At 37.4% G+C, this 23,396-nt stretch overlaps 1 protein-coding gene and 1 non-coding gene across 2 annotated transcripts; both read right to left on the reverse strand.

The window, feature by feature from the left end:
• Positions 1-94: 94 nt before the first annotated feature.
• TIMM23B (translocase of inner mitochondrial membrane 23 homolog B) lies at positions 95-23,394 on the reverse strand. The gene is made up of 7 exons (XM_072627389.1): positions 23,058-23,394; positions 19,896-19,954; positions 16,852-16,945; positions 16,489-16,573; positions 14,699-14,757; positions 13,310-13,420; positions 95-672 (listed from the first exon to the last, which is right to left on the reverse strand). The coding sequence occupies exons 1-7, from the start codon at positions 23,167-23,169 to the stop codon at positions 557-559; spliced, it is 636 nt and encodes a 211-aa protein (XP_072483490.1). The 5' UTR covers positions 23,170-23,394; the 3' UTR covers positions 95-556.
• LOC140521832 (small nucleolar RNA SNORA74) lies at positions 15,205-15,415 on the reverse strand. Its single transcript, XR_011973114.1, has one exon. It is a non-coding gene; the product is annotated as a small nucleolar RNA SNORA74 (small nucleolar RNA).
• Positions 23,395-23,396: the final 2 nt, after the last annotated feature.

The raw sequence follows: 23,396 nt of genomic DNA on the forward strand, positions 1-23,396 counted from the left end.
TTCTTAAGTTCTTTATTTCAGTATTCCCACATGAACCAATAAACATCAGCTACAAAATCCTACTTACTAAGCCTTGGTTGTGATAGACAGACACTTTAAAATGGTATGCATCTTTATTCCGATAATATGACTTTTGATTCTAGGAACACTCTTTATTGGGAATAAAGCAGTGTATTATAGTTCACAATAAATCATTAAATGAATTAACCTGGTGGGTTTGATGTTGACAATTATATAACCTGTATCTGGGAACAAGTGTTATTTCAAAAGTTCAGGGGTAGTGGAGAGTGGACATGCAGCAGAAAGTTCTCAAAGGAGAAAATGATGACTGTGCTACTCAATGAGGCATCAGATGCTTTTGGCTCCAACACTACTGGCTGGAAGAAGTGCCAGTCCTGGTAAACCGTACCAGTGATCTTCATGACAGTACAAAAGATCCTGTTATTTTTTTCATACTAAATGTAGGTAGATCAGAACATTACCCCAAATTGATTTGACAAATCAACCTGGAGAACTTTTGATGTGTCCTCTATCCATTGAGTTCTCAGTATAAGCTCTAAAGTGACTGTTGTGTCAAGAAGCCTTTCATGTGCTCCCAGTTGTTATACAAGGCATACAGGCTAGTAAGGGCTAGTCCGGTCAAACCACCTTTTGCTACTCCACGAAGACCACCTGGAAAAAAAAAACAGTAAAAGAAAGATTCGTATCATAGAATAACAGTTATATCCCCCACATCACGGACCCTTGAAAAGATGACCACAGTTAGGCAAAACCAAGCAGCATCAATCACATTTGAAACCATGGACAACATCCCATAACCACAGTCCCTCATCTTTTCTTGTGAGCTAAGCTTGGTCATTATACAAGGAGAAAGTTTAGGGTCAAAACTAAACTAAAAAGCTAAAATTAAAGTTGATGTTAAATCTAAGAAGACAACAAAAATTTAAAACAGATACATACACAGCTGTTTAAAGGGTAACCATTTCTGTGATATTTTTCCATTAACCCTCATTTTGAGCAATCCAATCTTATTTACTTCTTGAGTGTCAGCAATAGTACTGGATGAGAGCATACTCTTGTTATCTGCTGCATAAACGAGGGCTAATAGGTGGGGGATAATCTGGTTACACAGAACAGTGCAAGTATTGGGTTTGCAAGTCATTTTTTTCCATCGCTCTGCTAACATGAGTCTAACAATTACAACCCAATTAGTATTTTCAGAGGCCTGATATTATGCTACTTGCAAAACACTCAAAGGACAAGACTTCAAAATGCATAAAGAAAAGGCACCTTTGAATGCCAATCTCATAAAGTAAAACTAATAAGAAGGAAATGGGGAAGACAAGTTATGAAGTTATAAAATCTTATTGTATTGTTTTTTAAATGAAATAAGTCCCAGCAGAGAAATCTTACTAAGTGACTTTCTGATATAAAATATTCCAAAGTCAAGAATATGGTTACAGTTAAAACTTTGCTGGTTTGGTCAGAGTCCCTGCAATGAAATCTTATTCTGTTTTATAAGGTGGAACTGATCCTGAGTTCTCAAAGGCTATGTCTGTGGAGCTCAAGCTTGGGCAGGTCCTGAAAAGCTTAAAAGGTTTCAGGCATAGGCTGAATAGAGGATGAGCCTTGCTACATTTAGGGAGATTCAATAGGTTTGTTACATTTTAATGATTTTGGGGGACAGGAGAGTTCTTAAAGGCCATTTACTAAAGTTACAGAAGGGTTGCAGTTTGTGTTATAAGAGGGACTACACACACTTACGTGGACAAAATTACAGATTCTTGAAACTGGTTCAAGTTGTAGCTTAATTTTTTCAGAGCAATGTACTTTAGAACATCTGCAACACATTTATGTATATGGCTTAAAGAACATGGATGTGGTACAAAAGTATTTTCCATCCAGGAGTTTCTGGAATTTTCATAGACTACTGACAATGTTTTCTTTACAAAACAAAACCCAAACATCCCTACCCCCAATTAACAAAAGTCAACCATCTCTCCTCACCCACACTTACCCATCATGGAAAAGGAAAAAAAACTAAAACCCTTCTAACAAGCAAAAAAAATCCCTATTATCAGTCATGTCCAAATAATATCTCAGTTGAACCCTGAGTCCACCTTTCTGTCCAGAGGTGAACAGCATGTTTCATCATGAGTCTGTTGGAACACTGGCTAGTCATTGTGTTGATCAGAGTTCTTAGGTCTTTCAAAATTATCTTTACAATGTTGCTTTTATTCCAGTTCTTTGCCAACACAAAAAAGAGCTGCTATAAATATTTTTATACAATCAGGTCCTTTTTCTTTGATCTGTTTGGGTATACCTAATAGTGGTATTGCTGGGTCATAGAGTTGGTACAGTTTCGTAACTGGGGGCATAGTTCCCAGTGTTTTCCAGAATGGCTGGACCTGTTTGCAGCTCTGTTAACAGTACATTTTAATATACCTGTTTATCCATCACCTCTCTATCATCTGTCATTTTCCTTTTTTTGTTTCACCAATTTCACCAATCTGATAGGTGTGAGGTGGAATCTCAGAGTTGCTTTAATTTTCATTTCTCTAGTAGTGATTCGGAGCACTTTTTTCACATGACTATTGATAGCCTGGATATTAACTTGTAAAGTAAAAATTATCAATTTTATCTTTAATTATTACCTGAAGGGATGCTAAAACAAGAAAGCCCACAGGAACAAGAAGTCAAAAGAAGCTTTGTTTAAATTCTCTATGTACTTTTACATATCTCTAAATAAATAAGGACTACTTGTTCCAGTTAGCTCTATGTAACTGTGAAGTATCTGAGTTAGGCAACAAACACATGATAATTTAAAGGCAAAATGGAGTTTAGATTGAGATTTAGTTAAGGCCCTACTTAATAAGAAACACATATGACAAATAATAACCACTAACAGTTTGTGAATCTAGCTAAGTTGTTGAGCAGAAATATTTCAAAACGGATACAGTCGACTATCTAGAGGGGTTGCCCTCACAGCTGGATTTATTAGATAGAGGAAAGGACCACTCCCTCTAGCATTCACCCTGGTTCTGCCAGCTTCTGATAACAAATCTGCCTGAGCTCTTCTTACACAATCTACATGTCTTTATTATCTCTCTCTCTGCAGAAGCTACAGAATCCAATTTTCAATAGCTTTCAAATTTGTGGGTAGGACAGAAAACTAACCAGTAAGAGGCAGAGAAAGTGGCAAGTGAAAAGCTAATCAAGTCTATTAAAATATAAAGACACTTCCCCAAACCTGTACCCTTTCTTTATGTTATAGAGTATAAGCTTGGTGAGTACATTTGCTATGATCCTCTCAATGCCACTGAAAAATGACAAACACTGAAGAATCATATATGCATATTCCACCTGCTACCCTAAAATGGTTTTATTAATTTAATAAGGTTTTTACTGGGTGTACCTTTAACCTGAAAACCAATAAAGAAAGGCTATGATCACTGGAAATGTGTGTAAATTTAAATTACTTTGTAAAGAGGCAATAAGCTGGAGAACATGGGAGTAAAACCATTCAGACATATGAAATGTGATTAATAAAAAGTAGTTTAGTCATTAGACCCCAGTTCTAAGTCATTTGTATGGAACTCTGCAGTGAAAACTACTTGGAGCTAAGAAAAATCAAAAAGGGCAGTGCTGTAGATCCTTTAGCTTGTAAATAAAACACTCCTAATAAGATTGAAGTCCCTGAACCTTAACCATTATGGCTAAACTGGATTAGTCTTTAAGTCTGGCCCCAGGCCTGAACAGAATCTGCACAAAAAATAAAGTAATTATAGTTTGCATGAGGGTTGGATGTTGATTATTACCAAAGGATGTTATTCTCCTTGGTCCTTGTGGAAAAGTTTTTTTAAATTGATGGAAACAACAACAAAAAAAAACCTAGCTAAAAAACAGCAAATGTATCAGGGAGCCTGTATAAAAGGGCAGCCATGTAGTAGAGCAATGAGGAAAAATATATTTCAGTGCTTTCTTATACGAGATAGGAACCAAGATGTTTGTAAAACACTGAAGCTTGTCTCTTATTAAAGGAGTAAGTTTCCCCTTTAAGCATAAGTTATCCTCTGGAAAGCTTGCTACTTTGTGGTAAGTGAATACAGCTAAGCTCAAATCAGGAAAACTACTTCTTTGGAAGCAGAAAAGAAAAAGAAAAAGTTTATCTTAAGTGGCTGTAATAATGGATTGTGCAGTGAGAGATTCCACAAGTCACAGGCAATGTAAACTATGGTCCTGGATACATGTGGTGGAAAACTCTTGGAAGCAGGCAAGCACCTGGCTTGTGCTTTAAAGGCCCAAGCTCTTCTGATTTCATTTCCTAGAGCCCATCACTCTCAATACCGAACTCATCCACTTGAAAACTTGACAAGTCACAAGGCAGACACTGTTGCTGTGTCCCTCTCCTCTGTGTCACAACCCACAGACATTTAAAGTGGGGAATGAGCCCTTCAACAACCTGGCTTAAAAATGTTGGCATTTTTGTTTTGTACTCTCAAGATTTGTGGGAAATCAACAGCAGCTTGCTCTCTTGTTCTTTCATGTTGTCTCAATGTCTCATGATGCAGCCTAGTTCAAATGACAACTGTTTAATGAGCTACATTTAGATCTATCTACAAGTACAGTTGCCTCATACATGGAACAACCACCTGCACATGGCAGGTGTCCAAAGGTCAATCTCCTCTGAGCAAAAACAATCTGGACATTACGTATCCTCAGGGGTAGCTCTGAAGATAACAGTAAATGTGTTTTCAAAAATTATCTATTTCTCAGAATTTGGATATTTTAGAAACCCAAGTCTCAGGAAGGTTTCCTCCTGTCTCTTCACACAGCAGTCAATCCTACGCACAGGGTAATCTATTTAAACAAACCATTTCATACACATTTTCATTTATGGAACCACTCTAATTCTTGCCCTTTTAAGAAAGTGTGTGTTTTAATGTAGGCAAGGTTATTTTCCACAAAAATGTACAGAACATCTTGAAGTTATAGCGCCTATTGGCAATGTAAAGAATTCTTTCTCTCCTACATGAAGCCACATCTGTTAAACCATCAGGATTTCAACCAGAGGTTTCAGGGCAGGTTGCTCAGAACTGTTAAGTGGGTTATAATTCTGCTTGAAGCCAAATTACATCCATAGCGACAGCAGGAGCTCCTTTCAAAACCACAAAATGAAACCCAACTTGGTATTTGGGATATTGTAATATAAATAGATTGCCACCAACACTCACAAGGCACAAGCAGCACTCTGAAAGATGCAAATGAACAAGGTCATGTTTGTTAAACCACTTCACTATTTATAGTCATACTTGATATGGGGAATGATAACTGCTTGTTGGAGATGTCACAGGCCCTTACACAATTCCAGGAGTCTGTATATTCATTCCTTCCATTAACATCCTACTCTGACACCTCATCGGGGTGTGAGGGTGACTTAGGGGAGTAAAAGCTGGCCAGGATGACCAGACTGGGAAATCTCCGATTAATGGCTAGAACATATCTATCTCCCAAAAATGCCTACTAAAAGACTCATTGCCACACCGTCTGCAGGGCAGTGAATCCTTTGGTCATATCCCTCCGTCTACTAAGATATACTGGGACTGTGATTTGTGTTGGAGGACAGGGTACACATACTCAAAAAATCATGGATCCAGAGAATGTATATTCACTCAATTATTCATTATATAACAGCAAAACCTTTCAAAACTTATATGCTGCCTAAGGACTTCACCTTAACAAAATGCTTCTACTTCAGAGCCAACCAATAATTGGCTGGTTAAATTACTGACTAATATATCCCCCCATTAGGTAGATGCCAGTAGTACAACTGAAATAAGATTGGGTTAGTAAGGAAATGTGTGTCTGAGTCCCAAGCCTGCCCATCAACACCCGTAACCTTAATTTTAATAATAACAATGACAGTATTTCTAGCTAAAATATACATAGTGCCAGGCACTGTGCTAAGCTCTTTACAAGCATTATCTTATTTGATCCTTATAACAATCCTGGAGGTCATTATTATCCTGATTTTACAGGTGGGGAAACTGAGGCAAACAGAAGTTAAATGACCTGCCCAGGTTCACACAACTGGAACACAGGAAATATAAAGAATAATTAAAACCTTAGTTTGTACCCTTTAATTGGCACACTGAACTTCCAACTTTAAATCACGCTTTATGGCATTATAATTCTATAATATAATTGTCATACTTTACAATTGGGAATATGACAGACATTTATATAAGATGTGTTACATATATTCACAAGGTGAGAAAGTGTAATAACTGCTATTCTCAAAAGTAATAACCCAATATTTTAAGTTAAGATGCCATGTTAGATTTATAAAAATATATCTTATCTGAGACATTCTCCCACAAGAGGAGAAATGACCTGCTTCAGAGATATAGGTTAGGTTAAAAATTCGCATTTCTTACACCAAATGATGTCCAGATAGCAGGAAGTATGAAATGGAAGTGATTTTTAGTGTGGATATAGACACTCAAATAATAATTTGATCCTGGCTTACTTTGCCTTACAGTATTTTCAACACACAAACACTGCATTTTTGGCTTTGCAAATGATCTTACATGTGCCATAACAAATCCAAGCCAATGATAAACAGGAACTTGGGTATTAGGTGTGGCAGGAACTCAAATAGGCTACTTAACTTGGATTTCAAATCACATCATGTCCTTGTGATCATAGCTGCATCAAAGGGTGTATTAACAATGCTCTTAAGGAAACAAGGGTTTAGTCATACTTTGTTATTTAAGGAATAAGGCTTTCACTGTTCTAGGAACAGTTGATTCTACTCACTGTCCCACCCCTCACTAAAATCCCCTTTAAAGACAGTTAAAATGTGGGACATTAGAAAAAAAGCCATATTATTCAGCTTTGTGGTTATGAAATTTCCAACAGGAAAATAAAGCAACCAGTAAAGGCATACCAACTCCTAGGCAGAAAAGGAGCCAATAATATCGGAAAAGGCCAATTTGGAGAAGAAAAGTCCTCATAAGCTAACCATGCTCCAGACGGCTCTTCTGTCTCGTTTCAGTGCAGCTGGATCTTCCTTCTCCACCCTATGGTTGCTGGAACCCTTCCATGCTTTTATAGAAGATTTCATGAACTGATGAGGCCAACTCACCACCAACAACTGGTCAATCTTTCTGTGATAAGTTTTTCTAAATGTAACTAGACTGGCTCTTGGACAAGAATCCCTTCCAGGTTCTGCTATGTTGCTGTCTCCTCCATGAAACCTTCCCTGATCCTTTCAGGTGCTGTTTTTCTCCCCCTCCTCAATTTTCTTTTCCATGCTTAGCCATGTACATTTTATAAAACTTCATCTCCTCTCCGAGTAGAACACAGCTTCTTCAGGATAAGGTTTACTAGGCATTAAATAAATGTTGATGATCTGAATTTAATGTTATATCTGAATGCTATTATATTAAAAACCAACCCTAGGAAAAATAAGTACAATAGTTTTAGTTTTCCCTTTATCTAATAAGACAGGAGACCCAAGAAACTTAAGATGCACAAGTATGGAAAACAAAGCCTCATAAAACAAAGTGCTATTTCTCTGAAAGATGAAATCACAGCCCTCAAAGGAAAGTGTAATTACTAAGTAATTACAAAGGGAGTTGGCAAAATGACTCAAACTTCCATTCTTCACATCAGAAAGGAATCAAGTCTACTGCATTTTTGTTGTGGAAGTGTTCAAGTGATCAAGCTTCTGTCCTCCTTCTCTTGTAGCTTTCCTGCAGCATCTGATATGACTGACTACTCTGCTCTTTTACAGTTCTTACTTAGTGTTTTTAATCCCACAATCTCATGTTCCTACTACATCTGCCTGCTCCTTTTCTGGTTCTTCCTTTTAAAGAACTGGTCTTTCCGTCAGTCTGTTCAGTCTTCTAGGCTAACAACCTCAGCATTATCCTGGATATTTTCTCCCACCAAACTGCAGGCTCTCATGGATAGGACCATTTTTGCTTTTCTTTGTATTGACAGCATTTATAGTGCCTGGCACAGTGTAGGCACTTCGATGATTTTTGACAGTCTCACTGGTTACTCAATCCTTCTCAATCTACACAGCCAATCATTTGCCAATACCAACACGTCTACTTCTACATCTCTCACCTCTGACCACTCTCTCTACCATTTAGCTACCACTTTATTTTGAGTCCCTCTTTCCTAGATTATCATCACAGCTTCCTATTCCTCTCCTGGCTTCAAGTCTCTTCCCTCACCCGTAGTCCATACTTACTACTGCCAAAGTGCTTTTCCTTAAATGCATTCTGCACTTAATACACTCCAATGGCCCCCTACTGCTTAAGTAATCTCACCTGGGCCCCACTGTGGCAAGGCAATCCATCTATCCTCCCCTAATTAACTCAACATCCTATTCATCACAGTGGCTCTTCTAAACTTTTTCACTCCTCCTCAAACCTCAAACTGAGGGGGTGTGGAGAGTGGAGGTCACTATGAACATGAAGTACAAGGTTTGGAGTTGCAACATGGAGGGAGAAGCAGAATGACAACAGATTGTAACCAGATGAGGGAATTTCAGAACTCAAGAGCCTGGGGTGAGGAGTAGGTAACTGGAGATAAGTTTAGGAATTAGAATGTTAAGGTCTTTGAGGAAGAATCAATATGTCAGCTGAAGTCCCCAGTATGAGTGCATACTCCTGGGAACGAGGTTAGGACTGTGAACCAGGCCCTGAACTGAGGAAGAAAGGGAAAACCTTGGTGCAGAACACAACACGCCTGAAAACTATATTAAATAAGACTTCTGGTTGGTCTCCCTGCCTCATGTCTCTACCCTCCAGTCCAGATACAGGTCTGACCATGTTACCTGAGTTCTGTGCCCCATCTCTCCCAATAAATTCCAGAGGCTCCCTATTTCCTTCAAGATCTAATACAAAATCCTGCTTAGCTCTTAAAGCCTTCATAACCTTGGATCTTCCTATACTTTCCCCTATGTACTGTGCGATGCAGTAACACTGTGGCTTCCTTGCTGTTTTTCAAATAAGGCACCCATCTTCTGATTCTGTCATTTTCATTGGCTATCCTCTATAACTTTCGTGTCTTTGTCTCTTAGCTCCTTTCCAAGTTTCAGCTCAAATCCCACCTTCTGTACCAATCCTTTCTCAGTGTTTCTTAAGTTACTCCCTTGACTCTGTCTGGTATATTTCTTGTGTCTATGTGGCCATTTACAAGTGGTTTTCCCCATTAGAATGTGAGCTCCTTGAGGACAGGGACTGTTTTTACCTTTCTCTGTATACCTGTCATGGTGTTTGGCACTTGGTAAGGGTTAATGAATGCTTCTACGCAGGCTGCCTGTGGTATAAAATATAAATTCCTCTTGTTGAGTTTTTAACATCCTTTACAACCTGGCCCATCCTACCTTTCTAGTCTCACTGGACATTTTTCTTCCTCCCACAACTGGACCCAGACAAACTGGCCTTTTTTCCGTTTTGCACACATCACACTTCATTTTTCATTTGTTCTGGTCATCTCTCATGTCCTCTCTTCTTACCTCTGCTTCACAGAATTCCCTTCTTCGTTCTGGGTGATGCTCAATAATCACCTTATACATAAAGCATTTCCTGATCCCCCATATGCCTGCACCTTGACATTTCACAACTCTGTATCTGGTCTCATTATACTTTTCTTTATCTACTTCTTGTCTTCATTACAATTTAAGTTTCTTAGGAGGAAGGACTGTTTCATTCCTGAGTCTAGCCCAGTACTTGGTACAAAGGAGGAGCTTAATAAATGCTTGTTGACTGACTGACCCAAGTCATCTCACGCACAACTCAGATTCAGCTCAAATACAACTGACTTCAATATAGCTTTCCCAGATTTTCCCAGCTGATGTGGTTACTCATGTGATCTGAAAGCATTTGCATTTATCACTAGTTGTATTATACTGGTTAGTCTACATGTTATAACTATCCCTGATGGGTTTTTGAGGACAGAAACCTTATCTTTATATCTCTTCTAGCTCTATGCATTACATGGAGTAATTTTAAAATAATTACCTTGAATGTGTATCATTAAAGTTCCTTCTTAATCTAAACAACCTTTATTTTATTACCCCTCACTTAATAACACTAATCCCAAATGATTCCAGGCTTTCAAGGAAAGAAGATAAGTTAAACAAAAAGGGCAATGACGACAATTAATCTTCATTAGGCTTTTAGTTAAAATTCCTATGTCAAGATAAATCTTGCTGTTTTTTAAATTATGTTTTGGCCTCATGGACCGGGTTAGAGATTACAGCTTAACTACAGTTAAAGGAAATGACAGAAAAAGGGAAAACCAAACACTGGAAACTTTTCAAAAAAAGCACATCACAACAATTTGTATCTCTGATCAGATGTGAAATTTTGAACTGGCATCCAAATATCTGTTATATCCAATATCCATCTACACACTCAACCATTAAAGCACTAAGGAGGTCCTTCCCTCCTTTCTAGACTTCTTATAGGTTTCTTGCCTTATTCCTACATAGGACTTCTTGGGTGTATCCATGGAATTGTTGCTCTGAGCTCACTGCTAACCCATCTGATTTGGCAGGCAGTTCTCTCTTATTAGACAAAAAGTATGCTGGACAAAGTCCCATCATGCTAATCTATTATGCACTTTTCAAGGTTAACAGGCTACTGCTTAAATATGCAAAATTTGCAGAGTATCCCACACGATAATTCTTGACCTGACTTATCTGTAAAAGTTAACTGGATCCACACACTCCCTGTGAAGCAGTTTACCCATAATTCTACCATCCCTAAGTGAGGTCTGAAAATACTTTGGTTTTATTCTGTCCTGTACCAAGACCTCTCTCAGCTTTATACTTGACTTGGAAAAGAGCAAATATTTCATAGCAGTAACAGAATGATTAGCAGTCACACTAGTGATAGCAGCAACAGCAGCAGCAGCTATTAGAGCCACTGTGGAATTTCTGAACTTCCCAGGCCATTATTTTAATTTGTACTTGAACAGTACAGGAAAACCACAACTTGTGGTTGTGTTACCTTTTAATTAGCATACCACAGCTTTGTATTTTCTTATGAGATCAATCAAAATGCAGACATTACTTTATTGGATCACTAAACATAATGCACTAAATGGTGACATAACAAGTGACAACAGTTAATGCATGGATGTTCCCACACTACTATTATTCAACCAAAGCAAAAGCTTTTCATTTATTTAGGAGCATTTCCCAACACCAATGCTAGCGGTTACCATAATGCTGACAATGATCAGTAGATGAAATAGAAAAAGTTCATCCTTGTGCCATAACACTTTTATAGGTATAAGTCTTAGATGGACTACTAGCAGCTACCCAGTTTTGTGTCAAAGAACTGAGCCAAACTCTAAGTCAAAAATATTACTTTTAAAAATGTGATTTGTGAGAAGGTACACTTTTGTTAATCATAGGTGTTCCCAAAAAATATAAACCCCCTTCTTGAAAACAATCCTAAAGAATGATCTATAACTATTACCAAGAAAAATGAAACCTAAAATTTTTCATGTGTGTGGACAGCTGAAAAGCTTAGCAATTCTGAATTGTCCATGGCTGTAGTTTTGTATTTTCTATTACTCTAGCTTTACAGGTAAATAAAAAAATTGCTCATAGAGCTGGCATTATTCTGAGTCCAGAGGCAAACACTAAATATCATTTTGTGGGACACTGGATCATCTCATGCCTCAATGCTCAGGATAAACACCTGCAGCAGAACATATCAGCCCATGTAAAAACACTTGAAACAGAGGATGAGGAAGTAGAGAATTTTTATGAAAAATTTAATAAAACACCAAATTAAATCAACATATACTTTGTAATCTGGTGATTTCAAAGGAAGAGTGGTAGGCATTGGGAAGAAAGATAAAATAAGCTGAAAAATATGATTCAGGCGAAAGAAAAACAAGACAGAAGAATATGTAAAAATGTCATACCATCCATATAGCATGACTATTTTCTTCAAGAAAAGAACTGGAAGTGTTTGACACAGTGAACACAGATAACAAATGTTCTTTAACTTAACTAATCATGTTTTTTTTTTTTTTAAAGTATAAATTTACCATTTATTTTTCTTTTTTTAACTAATCATGTTTTGACAGGAAATGATTCCTTAATGGTATGGAGCCATTCTAAATTAAGTTCTTTGTATAGTTAGACCAAAGAGCCAACAATACAAGACTAGAAGAATAAAAATGAGAAAAATGTGTAATTAAAATAACTCCAATCTAACATAAACAAGCTGGAGATGGGAAATGGCTGAAGGAACAAACACATAGAAAACACCTCAGTGAGAAAGCATTTGGTATCTTTGCCAAGTGGAGAGCTATGGCAGCCAGTGTCACGACAGACTCAGACTCAAAAAAGCTAAGGCAAAGAATAAAACTGGGACGACAAAGATGAAAAGTGGGGGAGATCTGGAAATTTTTAAAAAATATACTCTTTTCAATGTCAAGGTCAGTCAAAGGTTAAGAAGGAGATATGTGATTCTTTTACGATAGATAAGAATATTTTAGTCAAAATATTTGTACTCTAACATCAAAGCCCTAGTACAACGAGAATAAAGGATAATTGATGGAGAGAACACATATTCTATTCTGATTCATGATCTGTAACAATAACACATGCTAGCTTTTATAGAGCACTATGTGCCACACCCTGGACTAAGTGCTTTACATGAAGAAATGTAGAGGAAAACTACTACATGGGATGGACTGGTATGCCACAGAGGGAATGTATCAGCATCACTGGAGATCACTATATTCCTCTCTAGGCTCTCCTGTTGACTCTTTCAGACTTTCCACACTATGTCCCAGAAACCTCTTTACTCTAGAAACTTACTCCATTCCTGGATTTCACACTATGGAAATACCCTCCTTCTTTGCCCGCCTCCTTCCTCTCCCCTATACATTTTCTTTTATGTGTTATTCAGCTTTCACAAACAGAATGGAAACTCCCTGAGGGCAAGAACTGTTGTGGCTTATTGGGACAGCTTTGCCACAGCACTTGGTACAAAAGTAAGCTTTTGAATGAATTTAGAGGGAGCAGTAACTACATGGATGGGAATGCAGATCCAGCAAAGGACTGAAGAAACAGGGTTAGATGAACAATCAGCTGTGCCAACCACACAGGACTATGAAAAGAATGAGAATCTCACATCCTCTTTTGCTCCACAAATAGGCTAAAGTCTGAAGTTTACTGTAATGATCATACAATTTGCTTCCTAAAAACACTAGACAGCTTTACATCAAATACTCAAACCTTGAAACTGAAATCAGCACCTACCTGTACATTTATACAACATTCCTGTCATGGTTCCAGCTGCTACTGTATTGATGTCATCTTCTGCACCTCGGGTTTTTTCTATGACAACACCAAATGCGCTATAGAGCAAAGCTGGGAATGGAAAGGAAGTGAACAATGAAATATTAAAGCAATTGCACTTCTTAACAACTTTCAAAGCTCTAATAATGACTTCATTTGCTTTTCTTAACACTTTCCAAAGGATGATTCTGGAAATATACTATCTCTCTGGGCATGAAACATGTTTCTAAAATATTCTTATCTATTGTAAAAGAATTACATATCTCTTTCTTAACCTTTCAGTATAAGCTTATCTGACCAGTGTATCCTTAAGTATTCTTACTAACTCATTAATATTAACTGTATATACATACCCCTTTATTCCTAGATTTCTGAAAAGCTCACTAGACCATACCAAAAACAAAGGATTTTGAGTCTTTCACATAGGCACAGAAGTACCACTGATTAATCACCATTATCATTCACTCCAACCTACCTAAAAAATTTAATAGTTCTTGGTAATCTATAAGGAACTATCTTCTTATAATATTTAGCCCTTGTCAGTAGGTGACATGCCAGTGCAATCTAATCCAGTAAATTAGGAAAACAGAGGGAAGGCTTGATTAATGTATCACATCTCACAATAGGACCTTGAACTGTTCTTAACATAAAGAGCCTTTTTGGTTTGAACTGACTTTCGTTTATTAATGTAGGTTATGACTTCAGTTTCCTTCTTTAGTTTTTGGCCATTTTCATTGGCTGTCCTTCATGCCTGGGACGGATTCTCTCTCCTAGACGTTGCCTGCTGATTTCCCTGACTTCCTTAAGTCCCAACTAAAATTCTATCTTCTACAAGCCTTTCCCAACCTCTCTTAATTATAGTGCCTTCTTTCTCTTAGTAATTTCCTATTTATCCTGTATATAGCTTGCTTGCTATATATATTTTTTTATATACTGTCTCTTCTATTGGACTGTATGCTCTTTGAGGGTAAGAACTGTTTTTTGCCTTTCTTTTGTATCCCCAGTGCTTAGCAGAGTGCCTGGAACATAGTAGGCATTTAATAAATGTTTACTGATTGATTAATTGATTTTCTGCTTCACAAGGAAAATGCCAGAACTATTGTCTATTAAAACTATCAACAAACGTAAATGGATAAATAAGGCAGAGCTGAAAGTGATATTAAAATGATTTTCATTTTGCAATTACTGACTTTTCCCTCAGAAAATGCATAAATGGGGGGAACACAGCATTTGTAACTTTATCTCAAAAATCTCTAGTTGTACTATTGGACTAAAAACGTGGTCATTCTTAAACCTGAAATGAGGCTTACCTTATCTAATTTGTTGTTACCAAAGACCACTTCTACTTACCCAGAGAGCCTAGAGTGTTAGCCCATAGTGCCCCTTGCCTGGTTACCACATTCAAAATCCTATTAGGAAAAAAGAGAAGAAGCATCACTGTTTATGTTCAGCATTTATTTTACAGAACTCAAATATCAGATCCATTAGAGCTTTGAAATACATGGATCCGATTCTGACAATTTTCTTTTTGAAAATTAATGTTTAAATTCAATCATAGCTTTTAAAGAAGGTCTCATGTTGACATTCAAAGTAACTATTTCAGACATCAAAATATCAGCCTACCCAGAAATTGAGGAAAATCCCTGGAAGAACTGTAGACTTTTAGTCCTTGACTACATGGTCACTAAAGCAAGAACGGAATATATTTTTATAAGTGGCTCAGCAAATTATCACCCATTACTATTATTAGAACCTAGCCTGAATTACTTTTCTATATTATAATGTAGGATGATCAAGAGATGAGCAGTCAACTTGAAGAAGAAAAAGCCACTAGAAGAGATACATTTTTTATAATTTATGTCTGCTTCCACACTAACACTGAAGAGTCAAAATGGCTGCTCAGCACACTCTCTCAAGGAAGCATGGTCCCCTTTTGCCTGTTCTGATACCAGGAATCACTAGAACAGTGAAGGTGGCAACCAGGTCAAGAGGATAGTCTATTAATCTACCAGTAGTGTAACACTATCACAGGAACAGCAATGTCCTGGACAGCTGACTACCACTGGACCTCACAAGACTACCATGTGATAGCAAAACAATACATTTATGATTATCACATGTTCATTTAAAACCAGTTTGTTTTCATTAATTTGTAAACTGTAAAGTTTTTAAAAGTAGTGGACAAAATTTTTTTTGGCGGGTAAATAGCATTTTATTCTTTCCAGTTACATGTAAAGATAATTTTTAACATTTATTTTTATAAGATTTTTGAGTTCCACTTTTTTTTCCCTCTCTCCCTTCCCTCCTCAGGATGGCAAGCAGTCTGTATAGGTTGTGTGTTTGCAATCATGGAAACATATTTCCACATTAGTCATGTTGTGAAAGAAGAAACAGAACAAAAGGGGAAAGCCACAAGAAAAAAAAAAGGGAAAATAATGTGCCTCGAGCTACATTCTGACTCCACAGTTCATTCTCTGGATGTGGACAGCATTTTCCATCATGAGTCTTTGAAATTTAGACAAAGCATTAACAAACACAATCAAAGTTACCTGTGGTAAAGTTGAAATGTAAGGACGCAAATGTTAGGTTTCAAATCCACCACAATATACTATTTTATTTCTAATATAACACATTTCACTTTAAATTTTTAAAGGTACTTTCACATCTTTAATTTCATTTTTGGTATTGCTTTCATTTCATTTTTTTGTTTGTAAAAACCACCTAAGTAAAAATTCTGGTATGATGATGGAAAAGATTATCAAGTAATTCCAAGTTGCCCTAATTTGTTTTAAGACCACTTAAGACCACCTTCATTCTGAATGCAATTGCTATAAAGATGTCCTCCTCACCCCCAACAAAGCACAGTTCTTGAAATTACTATCTAAATAAAAAGGAAAGAGTCATACTTGTTATATGTTGTGAAAGCAAGGATGTCTTTCAAGGAAATGACCTTCAGAAAGTTTCAGGGTTTTAATACAAGTACTAACAAAATTTAAGACAATTACTGCCCCCTGCTGGTTGAACTTATGCCAAGTATAAAAGATTTTTTTAAAACCAACCCTACCAGTTTTGAATAAACACAGAGAAAAATCTGAACAAAGCTGAGATATTTAGGTATTATAACATCAAACAAGACTTACTGTACATTTCTTGGTTTGGACCAGGCCATCTTTTGCGTTTCTTTCAGTCCCAGCCTAAAACCATTCACTGCTCCAAATGCAGCTCCTTAAAAGAACCACATGAACAATTATTATACAAAGTATTCAGAATCAATGCTACCACTTCAAAACTTGAAACATTAAAAAAAAAAACAAACCCCAAACGACCCTGAACAGATGTCTTTTAGAGAAAATATAATCACTTTTAAATACTACGTTACACTGCCAGAAGAAGAAACATTCACCAAATTTTCTTTATGAATACCTTTCCAAACTAATCACCATGTACTGCACACCTTTCTGCCCTAGAATATAAAACAATCAAGTAAGGAGATGTATATTTACCTGTTATACAGCATCCTCCAATGGTAAAAAATGCCAATTCAAACCTGCCCCGTGTTTTATTGGCTCCAGTGGGTAAAATAAACTCATCTGTGTCCTAAAAGGTAAAAATGAAAACAAATTTTATTCTGCCTCTGGAGATATATCAATTATCAAATTGATGAAATGAAATTTTATGAAATTTTAATTAAACTAAATCCTACTACAGAAATATCCCGCTTGTATAGAGGTCAGATTTCTGATGACTTCAACTGCATGGAATCATGAATGAAGAGAAGCAAAATACTTGTCACAAAACTTAAGACAGGAGAGACACATCCTATTTATTGGTTTGTTTTGCTTAACGATACTTGTTACAAAGAGGGGTCTATTCTGATATGGAATGTCAAATAAATGAAAGCAATGTAACAAACTTCATCAATACATTCAGATGAATTTAGAGAAGTTCCTCACTCTGGAGTCAATCTTACTTAACCTGGCTTGTTAAAATTGTGTGTAATCTGATCAGCCCTTGGAATACGAAGAGCAAATCAGAATGGGGCCATGGAAGTGGGGAAAGAACATAAGGGTCAGGGGAAATCTGGATTCAAATTCTGTCTCTGAACCCCTACTAGTCTAAGTCAGTCATTTAACTTGTCTGACACTCAGTTTTCTTACCTCTAAAATGAGGATTATAATACTTTTTAGTACCTAGTTTACATGGTTTTTATAAAGATGAAATGAGATAATCTACTTAAAGTGACCTATAAACTTATAATCACTATAAAGATGTCATTTATTATTGTTATTAATAAGTGTTATTAGAGGCAAGAAGACTAATAGTATTGAGAAGCAACTGCTAGGAAAAACTGACAATGAGGAAAAAGACAACAGAAACAGTTACTATATGCAGAGCACCATACTTAAAGCTGCTTATTTATTTATCCAACAAATACTTATTGAGAGATCCCTATGCACATATTATACAGAATGCTTTAAAATTGAAAAAAGAGCCAAGAGTATGAAAAACCTTTAATCCAAAGTCATTTAAGCATAGGGGCAAAGAGCCCTACCTACTTCAAAAGCCTTGAAGATATCACGATATTATAACATAATACTATCACTGACATTCAGGATGGCCTTAAGTTACCAAGATAAACTGTGTTCACCGAATTATGAAGTTTTAGAATTAGAAGGGACCTCAACAGCTATTTAGTCCAACCTGTAAGAACAAGGGATCCTCACTATAACATATGCAGGAGGTCATGGAGCCTCTGCTTGACTCACTCCCAAGGCAGCACCATCCACGTATGGAGCACTCTAATTCTTAGCAAGTTTTTCTGATATCAAGCCTAAAACCCTAAAGCTGTTTCTCTGAAACTTCTCCTCTCAGTTCTGGCCTCTGGGGCCAAACAGAACAAAATAGAATGCTGCTTCTACATGACAGCCTTGCAAGGCACTTGAATGAAAGTAGCTGTGATCCCTCTTCTCCAGGTCAAACACCCCCACTTCCTCCAGCTTATCTTCCTATCATTTGCACTCAAGAGATGCTTTAACAACTTGACTGTTTTCCTCTGGAGGCTCCCAAGTTTATCAGTGTCCTTCAATAGTGTGAAACAATTTTGCAGAAAATGTTATATTTTTTAACAAGAGTTCTATACAAAATGCTTAAAAACCTAAAAAAAAAAAAAGTTTTGCAAGTAAAAGTAGATGTATGCAGCTGGCTTTTCATAGCAGCTAGATAAATGAGTCAAAATAATCAGAATCTTTGGCATTTCCCCCCATAAAACCAGAAAGAAAAAACAAAATACGTAGATATTTTCTTATCTTTACATATTAAAATCACATTATCTTAGAATGGAATGGAAGCTTTAAAAGGTTATCTCATCTACTAAATAAATATCCCAAGTCAAAAAAATTTAGGGTGAATCCTAGATAACTATGCTAGTTTCTATTACATAGCCCAACTTCTAGAAACAGTGGCAGGTAGAAGTCAAAAAAGTAGAAAGAAAAAAATGTTAAAATTCATCATTTAAACAACTATGTAACAAGAAGCTAAAGAGTCTAAGCAGTGAATTAACTAGGAAGACTAGACTTGTATGAACTGATGGAGGAAAGATGGCAGAACCAAGAGAAAAGTTTATACAGTAATCATGTTATAAAGCAAAATAATTTTAGAAGACTTAACTAGTCTGATCAATGCAATCATCAGCCCCGTACTCCAATTCCAATTCCTAATGGAGGGGTGATGGACAAGATACGAAATGGGAGTCATAGTTTTGGACATGGCAAATATGGATTTCTTTTGCTTGACTATGCTTGTTAGAAGGACTGTGTTTTTGTTTCTTAATTTGGAAGGGGGTGGGGGGAGAAAAAGGAAGCTAGTAATGATGTTGCCACCTCTTCCCCAAAAAGGGTCACTGGAGCATTTTAAAAAAAGTGCCCAAGAGAGCAGAAAGTTAAGAAAGAAACACAGATGAGCAGAATAGCGTTGATAGTGACATGATAAATTTATTATACACTTAAAATAAAGAACTGTGGTTTTACATGTAATCATTCATTTCCTATTCTACTTCATATATAGAAATGTTCTTTTGTTCAATAAATTCAGAATTTTTTTGTAAAATCCCCAATAATTCTTGGTTAAAATTTTTAACTCATTTAAAGACAGCTGTCAGATAATGAAATCTGACAGTTCTACCAGTCCAGTTGTTTTATGAACAGTTTATGAATGTCATAAACCACTGTGGAGTAAATATCCCAAAATATTATAAATGTATTTGTTTATATTTATATTATTTTTATATGATTATATAAAATATTATAAATATCCCAAAATAGCATGACCCCTTACTCTACCAGATAAACAAAATGAGGCCCACAGATGTTAAGAAACTTGACAAAGGACAGAAAAGTAGTAAATAGAGCAGCCAATTTCACACCCAGATGCTTCAACTCCAGATCTTTCTTCCCAATGCAACATACTAGATTTTTAAAAGGTTAATTAGAATATAATAATATCAGGGAGAATTGTAGGATAATCACAAAATGTTTAAACTCAATCCTACCTGTATAAGATATCTGGGATCCACATTTAAATACGGAGAGAGAGGACTCATACCAGTAACTGGAGAGAAAACAGATATTTTATCACAACCAAAGTCTTTTTACTGTACCTTATTTTATATTATACAGAAGCAGCAAAATGAAACATATAAAATCAGGCAATTCTTGGGGGAAAAAGTGGCTTTGAGTAAATGAGCTAGATCTTTTTCATATTCAAAAGGTAGAATTTTAACTAGGTTTGGTTTTAGCTGCATAGAGGGGTTTATTTTTTCTTTTAAAAAGTATTTTGACACATTCTGTCTTTATTTCAGTTATTTCTTGGGAGTAATCTACTAGCCCAAGCTGTGCTCCCCCTAATGCATCCAAAAGTAACTACTAAGCAAAAATATTTGATAGTAATAAAACTTGATAATGCATAGAACATTCTGTCTTTGAAGTCTCCTGTATGCTATGAGTTGGGTGGTACATTTGTTCTCTGGAACCATTATAGGGTTTTCAATTACTCAAAATTAAAATTCCTTGTAGCTATCTTTTCATTTATATGTTAGTAATCATTGTGTATACTGTCCCTTTCATTTTGTTCTTTCCATTCAAGATCAGTTCATGCCAATCTTTGTGTTTCTCTCAATTCTTCAAATTCATCTTACACACTGATGGGAACCCATTTTGATTCCAGGTCTTTGCTACTACAAAGAGTGCTGTTAAGGATATATTGGTATATACATTAGACCCTTGTTTTCTGTTTTTGATTTCCTTGGTATAAATTCAGTACTGGGAATGCTGGGTTGAAGGAGAAGATTAGTAATAGTAACTTTTCATAGCTGTACCAATAGCATAGTAGTGTGTCTATTTCCTCAAAGTGCTACCAACGCTGATGGTCCCTATTTTTATCCATCTTTTGATAGCTTGCAGAATGTGAGTTAAAATCTCACAATTATTACAATTTGCATTCTTTTACCATTAGTGATTTAGAGCATATTTCCATTTGACCATTTATAACACATAATTTTTCCTTTGAAAACAGTACATATCCATTGACTACTTACCTAAGAGGAAACATCTTTGTGTTATATATCTGTATCAATTCCATATAAATCTTGGATATCAGACTTTCATTAGTGTTTGAGATAGAGACTGGGCTTGAGATTTTATTGATGTAGGTTGGCATTCACTCTATAACTTATAATTAGAGCATAGTTGTTCTTAATCTGGGGCCTCTGAACTTTTTTAAAACGATATTTTGATCACTCTATTTCAATAGAATTTATTTTCTTTGTAATCTTATACATTTAAAAACATTCTAAGAAAGGGTTCATAGGTTTCATCAAACTGCTTAAGAAGTCCAGGACTCAAAAAACACTAGGAACCCCTATCTTACAGAATTGCAGTGGCTATGAAAGCTTAAGTGACTTTCTCAGGGTCACACAAAAATTTGTCTAAAAACAAATCTAGGCTTATGGGTAATATTTGATGCTAATATTTTTCCCTACTCTAATTTCTCTTATTCTACTCATGCTTTTACAAGGTCAAAATGATCTGTCTTGTCTTTAATGATATGCTTTCTTCCTTGTTTGGTCAAGAATTCTCCCCCAGACACAGTTGTGAAATGTACTTAATCTGGTACTTTAATTTTTAAATGGTGTGACTTTTTATCTTCAGGTCATATATCTACCTTCAGCTTATTGTGACATATGGAATAAATCATTAGTCTAAACTTAATTGCTATTGAACTACCTTACAGTTTTTCCAACAGTTCTTGCCGAAAAAGGGAATCTTATTTATGTTCTTGGGTTTATCAAACACTGGGATAGTTTTTTTTTCTTTATATAGACTGTTCCACTGGTCAATTTTTATTTTTTAAAATGAATATCCTAAGTTATAATGACTACTGTTTTGAAATATAGTTTAAGGTTTGATAATGCTATATACTTTCTTCATTTGTACTTTTCCCTCATGATTTTCCTTCATATTCTAGATTCAATAAAGTATCCCATAGGTAATATAATACTAAATGTGTAAATTAATTTTAGTAATATGTAATTTCTATGTAGAGGAATTTCTAGGAAAGCAAATAATTCTAGGACAAAAGTGGAGGAAAGGCAAATTGAATGAGGAATTATTAACTACATATAAAATATTATAGTAAATTCTTAGGATCGCAAAAGGGCACCAAACCAAAATTCTTCCTCGGAGGAACTTGGCTCTTGGTACATAGGATCCCAATATTAATAAGTAAGCCTCAACTCATTTTTTTTACCCATCATCCAATCAAGTCAACAATTTGAGACAGGACAGTGTTATTTATTCACGATTTTTAACTCTCCCGAGGAGCTGGGCTCTAAACCAAGCCCTGTCAGAGATACTGTGGTAAAGTCAGAATTTCCTTTTACCCCAGTTTCTCCATCTCTAAAACAACACTGGGTTCCGAAGGCCCCTACGGGAGTTTGCTGAAAATACAAGTGTCTAGGGTTACATGGAAGAGTTTGAGTTCTTGGGAAAGGCAAGTTATGGAGTTACAGTCTCGTCAAGACCCTCTCCCGTCCCCTGCACCTTTTTTCAGCTCCAAGACCCAAAGCTGACTAACCCTCTGAAAACATGCCCAGGCTCCCACGACTGGAAGGACAGGCGCAGGTCCCTCTTCTCCCACCAAGCCCCCCTTTCGGACCCTCCCTAACTCTGACTGCCATGACGTTTCCTTGCACCCTCCTCCCGGGAGTGTGGCCGGATCACTCCCTTGGACGGAGCTCCTGGCTCTGGTGTAAGTGCATCCGAACCTAAGCTCCCGGAGGGCAGGCACTACACACACACCGCCCAAGGTTCCAAATTCCCCGGGGTCCGGCGGGGGCCTGTGGCTCCTTGCTTCGTGAGAACCTGACACCGGGGCCCCCACACCAGCCTTTCACGTGTTTACATTCGCACACCTTTCATTCATTCGCAGGGGATGGGTGGCCAGCTCGGCTTGGCGAGTGCCCCCAAGGATCCCCTAAATCCCTTACCGGGGGGAGGGGCAAATAAAGAAGAGGGGCCACACACCCGGCCCCGCCCCCCGCCCCCAACTGCAGCGGGAGAAAGCCGCCGGACCCCTGCTGCGAGGAGAGGGGGCGGGACGTGAGCAGCTGGGAGGTGGGGGGAGGCTCGGGGTGGGCCCTCGGGCTGACACTCACGGGGCACTCCGGCCAGATCGGCGTTCGAGTAGCTCATCCCGGCGCCGCTCCCGCCGAAAAACCCCGCCAGGCCTCCCGTGCTCCTGTTGGTGTTGCCTCCGCCGCCCTCCATGGCTCCGCTCCTTCCTTTCCGTCCACTGCCCGAGGTCCCCGCTTCAGGCCTGGGCGCCTCCGGCGGCCGTTAGTCCGCGTCCCCGCGCGGATCCGGACCCCGATGCTCTCCCTCCAGGCCGGCCGCTGCCCAAGATAACGCCGGTGCCGCTGGTGCCGCTGCCTCCTTCACGCGGTGACCTTCCGGGGCGCCCAGTGCCCGTCAAGCGGCGGACATCCGCTTTGCGA

The sequence above is a fragment of the Notamacropus eugenii genome, chromosome 1 (genome assembly GCF_028372415.1).
Source record: "Notamacropus eugenii isolate mMacEug1 chromosome 1, mMacEug1.pri_v2, whole genome shotgun sequence".
Classification (NCBI taxonomy): domain Eukaryota; kingdom Metazoa; phylum Chordata; class Mammalia; order Diprotodontia; family Macropodidae; genus Notamacropus; species Notamacropus eugenii.

Coding starts and splice junctions, on each gene's coding strand:
- TIMM23B (XM_072627389.1), bottom strand. CDS start 23,169: ATGGAGGGCGGCGGAGGCAACACCAACAGGAGCACGGGAGGCCTGGCG. Junction 19,955..23,057: donor CGATCTGGCCGGAGTGCCCC/GTGAGTGTCAGC, acceptor TTTTCTCTCCAG/TTACTGGTATGAGTCCTCTC. Junction 16,574..16,851: donor TGGAGGATGCTGTATAACAG/GTAAATATACAT, acceptor GGTTCTTTTAAG/GAGCTGCATTTGGAGCAGTG.